General features: G+C 38.6%; 1 protein-coding gene across 1 annotated transcript; it reads left to right on the top strand.

The window, feature by feature from the left end:
* Positions 1 to 4,813: 4,813 nt before the first annotated feature.
* LOC134292379 (vomeronasal type-2 receptor 116-like) lies at positions 4,814 to 10,759 on the top strand. The gene has a single exon (XM_062957085.1). The coding sequence runs from the start codon at positions 7,877 to 7,879 to the stop codon at positions 8,828 to 8,830; it is 954 nt and encodes a 317-aa protein (XP_062813155.1). The 5' UTR covers positions 4,814 to 7,876; the 3' UTR covers positions 8,831 to 10,759.
* Positions 10,760 to 10,870: the final 111 nt, after the last annotated feature.

Below are 10,870 nucleotides of genomic sequence, written 5' to 3'. Positions count from 1 at the left end.
TGAAGCTTTCCTTTCTGTAAATGTCTTACTGCAAGTTGCAACCAAAGCCGAAAATAAAAGTCATCAGAGGAACTAAATAGAGCTAAGGCTTATTTTTGAATTGACATGAATCGGTTGGATACAGAAATGCATATTCACACAGCTTTCTGCTTTCATTGAATACATTAGCTGGTCTGTTATCTACTTGATAATTATAGACATCTCCTTTTAGTTTTTAGTTTTTAGAAAACCTCCATTAAAATGGTTTGTGACTGTTCAAAATTCTAGTCAGCCCCCCCCCCCCCCCCGCCCATATTAGGGCTTTCCTACACCAGCTAAAATGCAGCTCTCATCTCAAATGTATGCCTATTTCTGGCGAATATCCTGGTTTTTTGTTAGGTTTGGTTTGTGTTGAACTGTCTGTGCCCCAGTTCAAAAATTCTGGAGCATCCTGAGGTTTTGGAGCAGTCTGGTCAGCTACATTTAGATGGAATCTGCATCTAGGAATTCAACCTGATGCACTTCCCAATTGGACATCTGATGGCATCACCTTTTTCTTCCACTCAACATTGCAGGGAAAGGGGTCTATCAAGGCCAGATACTGCCAGTGCCACTAACTAGATACAATAGTTGCATCAGAGCCCCTTGCCATCATGGGCCCTTCTGCTGACATCAGCATGACCTGATTGTTTGGGTGCCCCATTCTGATCTTGGCAGGGACACTCTCCCTCCTTCATCCTGGCCTAAGATAATTCTGCCAGTGTCAAGATAGGGTGCCCGTGTGACCAGCAAGAATTGTGATTGCCCCACCTCATCCCCAGTAAAACATTGAGGCGGACTCTCCTTGAAAACTTCCTATCTGCAATGGGATAACACCAGCATCAAGGGGTAACTGTTGCACCTCAGGCCTAGAAATCCCTATAACCACAGCACCACACAAGAATCCACAGTATAAGCAAACAGTTTATTGTAAAAACACATACAACATATGAAAAAACAGGACTAAGGAAAGATGTATAATCCAAAAAAGAGGGGTTAGCAATAGATGATAACCCAGCAGTAATCCAAATGTCTCATGAAAATCCCAAGGTAATATAGTCCAGGAAAAGCCAGAAAGTCACAAACAGCATAAGTCCACAAGCAAAGGGCTACTTAGTAAAATTTGAGCAGGAATATAAAAACAAGAACAATAGAAAAACAGGCTTCTCAGATCCTATATTTCATATCTTCCTTTTTACACAATTGCTAGGCAATCCTAGAAAAATGCAACTTAATTTGTATGGTACCAATAGGGTTCTGGACCAGATTACCAAATGTCTTAGGAGAGATACTTTGTGCTTTTCCTGCATAACAGGGGGACTGGGTGGCCCATGTGGTCTCTTCCAACTCTATTATTCTATGATTCTATGATAAGATCAAGGAATGATTATTGGGGAGTGGGGTGTCTTTACTCCTTGGGATAAAAAATGAAATGTGCTGTCATCACTCACCCACTGCTGTAGATCAGTCATTCTCAACCTATGGGTCCCCAGATGTTTTGGCCTTCAACTCCCCGAAATCCTAACAGCTGGTAAACTTGCTGGGATTTCTGGGCAATGAAGGCCAAAACACCTGGGGACCCAAAGGTTGAGAACCACTGCTGTATCTGATGATGATGATGATGGTGGTGGTGGTGGTGGTGGTGATAGTTAAATTTCAGCTATTTAACTATGACAAGATAAGGTCTTTAATGGTAAAAATGCATAAGAAATTTTGATTTATTCAATTTGTAATTACAATTTTCCTACAGGATGAGTGACAGCTGGCATATGTGTTAAGACCAGAACAATAGTTTGGATAGGGAGACAATAGAGGCCCTGACAAAATGTAAAATCTAAGTATCTCCAGCTATCTGAGAAAATACATTACACTTACTGGTAGCCAGTGGAGCTGTTTAAATAGGGGGGTTGTCCACTCCCTATAATTCGCTCCAGTTAATAACCTGGCTGCAGACCGTTGTACTAATTGGGGTTTCTGGGCCATCTTCAAAGACAGCCCCACATAGAGCGCACTGCAGTGAAGTTCGCTAACTCTGTCATCCATTTTTGATGTGACAATAAGGCCACAGTACAATTAAAGTTTTTAATTTCTTAACAACCAAGTCTAACTGTGTCATGGAAGCAATCCATTGTTTTAAATTACACTGCCTCCAACATGACATTTAGTTCAAGGCTTTTCATGTGGAAGGGAGTGACAATGGCTTGACAAAAAGCCTTTCAGGCAAACTCTGAGGCAAAAAGGCTAAACCAACTGAGTCAGGCCTCTGGGGGAGGGGGAGGGGGTTACGCTCCACCCCTAAAAACTCAGTGCAAATGGGAAAGTCCACACCAAAGGGAGAACTAAACTAGGAAAGGAAGCAGAGGAGGGAAAAGGCTAGGCCAAGACATCACAAATATTCCAAGATAATATAGTCCAGGAAAAGCCAGAAAGTCACAAACATAGCATAAGTCTACAACCAAAGGTATACTTAGTAAAACTTCAGCAATAATATAAAAACAAGAACTATATAAAAATAGGCTGCTCAGAGCCTATATTTCATATCTTCCTTTTTGAACCATTGCTAGGCAATCCTAGAAAAAATCCAACTTAACTTGTATGGAACCAATAGGGTTCTGGACCAGATTACCAAAAGTCTTAGGAGAGATACTTTGTGCTTTTCCTTCAGGGCAGGGGACTGGGTGGCTCATGTGGTCCCTTCGAACTCTATTATCCTATGATTCTATGATAAGATCAAGGAATGATTATTAGGAGGGTCTCATTACTCCTGGGGATAATAAAATGAAATGTGCTGTCATCACTCACCCACATATGTCCTTACGTCACATAACTGAATCTTACCACTCTTCATGAATGCTGTATATTAGTGATTCCATTTTTGATGTGACAATAAGACCTTCCATTTCCTAACATCCTAACATCCAAGTCTAATTTTGTCATGAAAGCAATCCATTGTTTTACATTACATGGCCTCCAACATAACATTTGGTTCAAGGCTTTTCATGTGGAAGGGACAATGGCTTAGCTGAAGCTCTGTGGAGTATGCAGCACCATCATTTGGATAGAGTAGAAGCTGATGGAGAATTGGAGTGAGGAGGCAGTCAGGGGAATTGGACTGCAGTCCTTTTGGGACAAGGTGTCAGTGCTCACCAGCTGGTTTAAGACACCAGTTTATGCTGATTGTACAGTGGAGTTCTGAGTACGTAAATTGCTCAAAAGGAAGTTATGAGAATATGGTGGGATCTGGAATCCTCAACAGCCCCTATCCCCAGGAATTTTCATGGTTTTGTGTCAACAATGTCTATAACCTTCATCTGGCACAGTTTTTGACTGTGATGCTTGAAGAAAATGAGATCTATCTGATGCTCCTCCCTTGACACCACCCAGCCTGGTGCTAAGAGTCTAGCTCAGAGGTCCTCAAACTTTTTAAGCCGAGGGCCGGTCCACAATCCTTCAGACTGTTGAGGGGCCAGATTATCATTTGAAAAAAATACAAACAAATTCCGATAAACACTGCATATGTCTTATTTGTAGTGCAAAAACAACAACGACAACAAAAGAACAATACAATATTTAAAAATAAAAACAATTTTAACCAACATACATTTATCAGGATTTCAATGGGAAGTGTGGTCCTGCTTCTGGTCAATGAGATAGTCAAGTTAATTAGGGTTGTTGTTGTTGTTGTTGTTGTTTGCCTTCAAGTCATTTCAGACTTTGGGTGAGCCCAATTTATTTATTTATTTATTTATTATTTACTGCATTTATTTACTACATTTGTATCACACCCTTCTCACCCCAAAGGGGACTCAGAGTGGCTTACAAATTATATGTACATACAATATATTATATTATTAGCATAGCACAATATTAGCATTATATATTACTATATTGAACTAGACCACTATAGTGTAATATTATTAGTAATATTATATGTAATCTATATATATATAAGGGTAATGAAATTTCGGCCTAGGACAAAACAACAAAACTACACATCCCAGAAATAATAAACCTGGCAGCACAACCCCTCATCCATGCCTCTACGTTCATACAGCAAAAAGAAAAGAAAAATAAAGTCCTAATTAGAGGGAGAGGAATAATTGTTTTTATCCAATTGCTGCCAGTTCAAAGGCTGAGCTCCGCCCATTTAGTCTCCTAGCAACCCACTCAGCCCAGGGGACAGGCATAGTTAGGCCTCACTTAGGCCTCTTTCACACTGCCTATAAAATACAGATTATCTGATTTGAACTGGATTATATGGCAGTGTAGACTCAAGGCCCTTCCACACAGCTATATAACCCATTCATAATCTTATATTATCTGCTTTGAACTGGATTATCTTGACTGCCATATAATCCACTTCAATGTGCAGTTGGACACAACTGGACTTAATGTCAGGAGAAAACCTTTACCCTTTACCTTAACTACCACCAATTTCTCAATACTTTATTTCCCATACGACCATACTTCGCCACAGCAACGCGTGGCCGGGCACAGCTAGTATAGAATATATAATTAATATTATTATATGGTATTATTATTAGTGTTATATTGTATTACATTGTAATATTATTATCAATATTATATGTATATAGAATATATTATATTATAAAACTGAGGACGTGGGCAAGGTAAATGACCTCGGAGGGCCGCTTCCGGCCCCCGGGCCTTGGTTTGGGGACCCCTGGTCTAGCTATCTGATGGCTTTGTGCCCAGCTGATCTTTTTACTTTTGGAAATATCAACCCCATAGTCTCAAACTTGCGAAAAATAATGGCCAACCAGTTAATACCCAGAAGACTAGTTCTTTCCTTGGTAGCTTTTTTGCTTCCTGGACATGTTTTTATAGGCACAATTGTGACCCATATGGCTACTGTTAAATGTGGTATGATCTGAGAAGACACCTGTTGAGTTGTGATAAACATATTTTTGCAATGCCTCAGAGCACTCCTATTTAATGATCAAGTTTATCCTATTTGCTCTTATCCTATTTGCTCTTACTTCTTTAACGTTCCTGGAAACTGCAGGGAATACTAGTGAAGAAAAGGTTCAGTCTGTGCTCTTTTATACACAGGACTACATCACTGTACAATCAGTGGGATTTATCTACAACTGAACCTGCATCGGAGTGCATTGTTCTAAATTATATGCTTGCTAATGTCATTGGAGCTGTAGATGGAGGAAAAGACGGTTCCATTGCTTTGACTGTGTATATTTCACACTGTACAGAACTGATTTCAAACCAGGAAACAAACGGAACTTCAAACAGGCTGTACTACTACAGGAGACCTGGATCACAATTTGGGAAGCAATGAATAATTGTCCAAGTGGAATATTTCTATGCAGAATTAAACTATCCATCCAACTCATTTTCATTCTGCTGGTGTTCAGTCTGTTTCAGGTGGCATGCACAGCTGGTTCATGTGACATTGGTCGATCTCTTCATATTCATCACAAGTATCACATCTCGGGAGACCTGCATAGAGGTGCCATTCTGTCTCAGATTTTTATGTCTTCTGAAGAGATATCCTTTAGACAAAATCCTGCTGAGAAATCTCAAGGAGATACGATGTATGAATTTGGTTCCCCTCCCGCCCCCGCCCCCCAAATTATTTCATGCAATACTTCAGACATAAGTGAGGTTGGGATCTGTTAAAAATTCAGTTGTTATATGTTGGAACTGGTTTAAATTAAAAAGGGAAAAAATATTAGAAAATATAGAAAAATGTTTTTTAAAAGTGCTTGTTTTTCATATGGGACTTACTTGATGTAAGACTTACAAATATGGACATTGCTTTATACAAAAAACGATTATGTTGTAGCATTTTCTGTACAGAAACTCGAAATGTAGGTTCCTGCACAAAAATGTAGTTGTCTGCACAAAAAATGCCATGTGAGAACTATTTACAAATTTAGTAATGATCTGTGAAAGTCTTTATGAGTTATTCAAGGTTTTATTTCTACCTTTGAAAAAGAAATCTAGAAATAAATATCATCCCACATTTGTACATTGCATTGTTTTTAGTGCTTTGGGGTCCCTTTTTAGAGAGATAAAGCACGACATAGTGATGATGATGATGATGATGATGATGGTGATGATGATGATGGTGATGATGATGATGATGATGATGATGATGATACACATTATTTCTGATCCTCACTGTTTGACTGTATATTTGTAGAAGGCTCAAGCCCATTTTTCTGTATCTATAGTCAGACATTCTTCAATGTATTTTAGTGCAATGCAAATAGAAAATGTGTATTAATCTGAAATAGAAATGTGCTGTTACTGTTATTTCAGAGTGTTTTCTCACAACTACCAACACATCCTGGCCTTGATTTTTGCCATTAAGGAGATCAATGAAAATTCCCTTATCTTACCCAACATCACATTGGGATTCTTCATTTACAACAGTAATTTCCTTGCTGACTTTACCTATCGTGCTTCAATGGAACTCCTTTCTACCTGGGACAATTTTTTCCCTAACTACAAATGTGACGCCCAAGACAACCTAGCAGCCGTCATTGGGGGACCTAGTTCTGAGATCTGTCTTTTCATGGCTGATATCCTGTGCGCCTATAAGTTTTCACAGGTAAGTTTTCACCCACAGAATTAAGAGTTTAAAACAACAGGATTTCTAGGAGAATTCAATCCCTACAGACCCTGAATTTGCTTTTTGTTAACTTTCCCTAAGCAAGCTAGGAAAAAAATATTGCCTGAATGTGAGTTGAGATATTCCCATTTCTTTCATTCTACCATTCTTTCTATGCTTGGATAACTTTACTGCTAGAGATTGGTTTTTTGATGTGAACAAAATAATTTTTCTCTGAAATTATTCTTTCTGGAAAACGCTAGGGGATTATATATCAATGAGGCAGATGATCTGATGCAGTTTTTAGGAAGGAAGTTTTTAGGAAGGAAGTAGGAAGTTTCAAGTAAAATTATATTTTTTTCCCCATTTTGGTCACTAATATTGTTTTTCTGAACTTTGTTCATATCCCAACCAGAAAAGCAAAAAGCATAGCGCTGGGAAGCATAAAAGATATTCATGTGTCCTTCCAGTAGCCTATATGATTGGGCAACAATAACAAGCTCATAATACCTCATCGTTCCACCATATTGTTCAACAAATCACCTTCTAACTTCCTGGCCTACACTCTCGGGAGCCTGTTGAAATCAAAGATAGAGTTGGATGTTACCTATCTGTCACTTAGATCCTAGATTACATCTTTGATCTGTTCCATGTACATTAGGGATGGGCAAACTATAGCAACATCTATACATGGGATGAGATGGATATTTATGAGACCTCACAGCTCAGTTCCCGTGGATTTTATAAGTAACACATCGAACTCCTTCCAAGTATGATACATAATATACATGGGCCTTTGTAGAATCTAGTGGGATCTAAGCAGTGAAGTCCCATAAAGGCCCACCTCCCTTAAATAATATCATTGGGTGATAGGTTTTATTAAGATGCTGGTTCCCCCTCCCCCAATATCTATCGTTTCTTCTACTATACATCAGGCAAATAAATTTCCGAAAACGACAAACATCAGGATGAAGTCTGTCAAGGTGGAAAGCCTATCAATGTTCGCAAATTCCATATATATGATTCCTTTCAAACCTTTGAGGTGCAAACACGAATGTTTTTATATAAATGTTAAAATATTTTCTGTAATTATTTTCTTACTCTAATGCATTTTTCCTCTGTTTTTGTCTCACCTTGGATTTCTTTTGGGGGGATTTTATTATTTCAGTACCATTATTTGGTTTTGACTGTACTGATGCACCACTTGATACAATCATTTCATTCACTCATTACAATTATATTAACTTGTAGATGTAATGTGCTAATATGATTACCTCCTTATCTCTCACCCCAAAGATCACATATGGCTCTGCTCCACTAATGGATAACAAAAAGGAAGCTGTTTTCTTTCACCAAATGTTCCCAAGTGGGAGCCACCAATACATTGGGATTCTCAATTTAATTTTGCATTTCCAGTGGAAGTGGATTGGAGTGATGTATTTCGATACTGAAATGGGACAACAATTTGTACATAAAGTACTCCCCATGTTCATGCAAAAAGGTATCTGCTTTGATTTCATAAGAGCAGCAATCCAAATGAATTTTTTCAGTGAATTTGAAACAATGTCAAATGAGCTTATTGGAACATCATACCTTATCGGAAAAAGCACTGTCAATGCAGTGATCCTACATGGGGAAATTCAGTCAATTCTAACTTTGAGAATATGGATAGAAATTCCATTTTACCTTGATTGGCCAAAAATAAATAAAGTTTGGATAATGACAGCAGAAATAGATTTTGGATTGCTCCCAATTCAAAGAGACTGGGACCTGAGCTTCATCAATGGGGCTTTATCGATTTCACTTCTCCCCCAAAAAATTTCAGGTTTCCATGAATTCCTGCAGGACAGAAAACCAGACACCGATCAAGAGGATGGCTTTATTGGGGACTTCTGGCAGCAGGCATTCATGTGTTCTTTTCCCGAGCTCAATTTAGACGAGTCCCCTGAACATATCTGCACTCAGGAGGAGAAGCTGGAGACTCTTCCTATGTCTGTTTTTGAAATGAGCATGACCAGCCACAGCTACAACATCTACAACGCTGTCTATGCTACCGCTCATGCTTTGCATGACATGGATTCATCCAAATTCAAACACAGAAGAACTGAGATCAGAGATCTTCAAAAAATGCAGTCATGGCAGGTAATGTTTGGAGCACAATGTTACAGAATCATTCACCTTATTTGTATGTTTAGCCATCAAATCTTCTGGAAAAGATAGAATTTTGGTGTCTAGGCAATAGGACTGAGTCACCTTCCTTTTACTGTGACTTCATAGCTACTTCTGTTTTCATTAAAGCTGGAATATACTTGATTCGTTTTGTAACTTCTTATTATTGTACTTTGGTGTCATACTTCATGTAAATTTAGTTTATGCAAGTAAAGGTATATGATATGATATGATCACCCCTTATTTTTATTAAGTTCCTATTGCAAGATGATCATGCATCTGTCTGTCTTTTATTTCCATATATATTTCTACTTCGTGGAGAATAGGTGCACATTGATAACAAACTGCCTCTGAACAAACCTTCTCAGGAAAACCTGACTTGCTTTAGGTTCATCATAGATGGTAGACACAACACACAGCAAAAAAGACAAGATACCTTTTCTGTCTTATTCCAGCTCTTGTGTTTCTATTAGTTTTTTTCTTATCCAGGATAAAAACAGCCAGTTCCTACAACCTTTCTTCAACTAATCCGTTTTACATTGTAATTTTGATATTAGTGGCCATCTTTCTTGCCCTGTTTTTTGTCAAACTTTTCCAATAGTTTATATGTTATAACATTCAAAGCGATCCAGATGATTTCTGGATACTGAATTGCACACTGCAAATATTGTTTCATATTTATTCCATATGACCCATGTTTCCAATTTGAATGTATGTGCCTGCCACATTGCCTGTTAACTAATGGAGAACCCATGAGTTTCTTAGGCAAGGTAGACTCTGATGTGGTTTTATTATTTCCTTCCTATGAAATATAGCCTATAGCGCCAGGCATTCGCTGGCATTTTTCCATCCAATCACTAGAATGAATAGGATAGAATAGAATAGAATAGAATAGAATAGAATAGAATAGAATAGAATAGCTGTATTGACATTGTACTATTGCACAACAAAATTAAATGTTTTCCCCAACACACACCACAAAACAACACACCCCCATGATAATTGCATAGCCCCTAATGCCACATCAATGCAAAACCATGGAGTTCAACATAGCCACAACTCTACAAAAGAAGGTGTCTCTCAGTCTGTTTCTCCTTGTCTTAGTCACCCTGTACCATTTGCATCTGCAGATGGAAATAATTCAAAAAAGGAATATGCTGGGTGAGATGGATTCCCAAAAATGTCCTAAGCTTTCTTATGGCTATGGGACATATAAAGTTCTTCCAAACAGGGCAGAGCAACCAATGATTTTCTTTGAAGTAGTGGTGACCCTTTGGAGCACCGTCCTATCAGCCACTGTGCAGTTACCAAACCATGCGCAGATGCACTATCCAAGCACTATCCAGGGCTGACCCTGTTGAGCATTCAAGATCAGGCGGAATGTCTTTCCTGGTTAATGCAGTCTATACTGGAAGATGTACATGCACTGCTCAGTGTGCTAGACATTTCCTAGCTTTATATAAAATAGTTCAGTAGTATCACCAATAAACATATACCTTCTATAACAACACATAGGTTCCATTAAACAGAGATGTCAAATGCAACCTTTTACTATCACATGTTATTTATTTGGATAGTGAGCATCATTTGTAACTGCGTTTTCTCCTCTCAATTTAGCTTCACCGCTTCCTAAAATGTGTTATATTTAACAACACTGTTGGTGAACAGATTTCCTTTAATAAAAATGGGGAATTAGTAGCTGGGTTTGATATCGTCAACTGGGTCACATTCCCCAATGAGACCTTTAGTCGAGTGAAAGTGGGAAGGATAGATCCACAGTCTCTACCAACCGTTGAGTTCACTGTTCATGAGGATGCCATTGTATGGCCCAGCTGGTTCAATCAGGTAGGATGTGAATACATTCCATCATGTGGTGATTTCCACCCTCTACATTCAAACCAGTGAGTGTTTTTCATGAGCTGGGAATCCTTCTTTCATTCTTTCTTCTCCACTGAAAAGGTCCTCTCTCTTGTTTCTACCAAGCATATTTGTTCAGATGGTGGAACCAAAAGTGGTAGACTTTTTGCAAATATCAGGATCGAGGAAGTTGGTTTTTCCAACAACCTAGATCTACGTATGTTGTGTAGGCCT

This window comes from Anolis carolinensis, chromosome 6, assembly GCF_035594765.1.
Source record: "Anolis carolinensis isolate JA03-04 chromosome 6, rAnoCar3.1.pri, whole genome shotgun sequence".
Lineage (NCBI taxonomy): Eukaryota > Metazoa > Chordata > Lepidosauria > Squamata > Dactyloidae > Anolis > Anolis carolinensis.
This window is presented reverse-complemented; position numbering and strand designations above follow the sequence as displayed.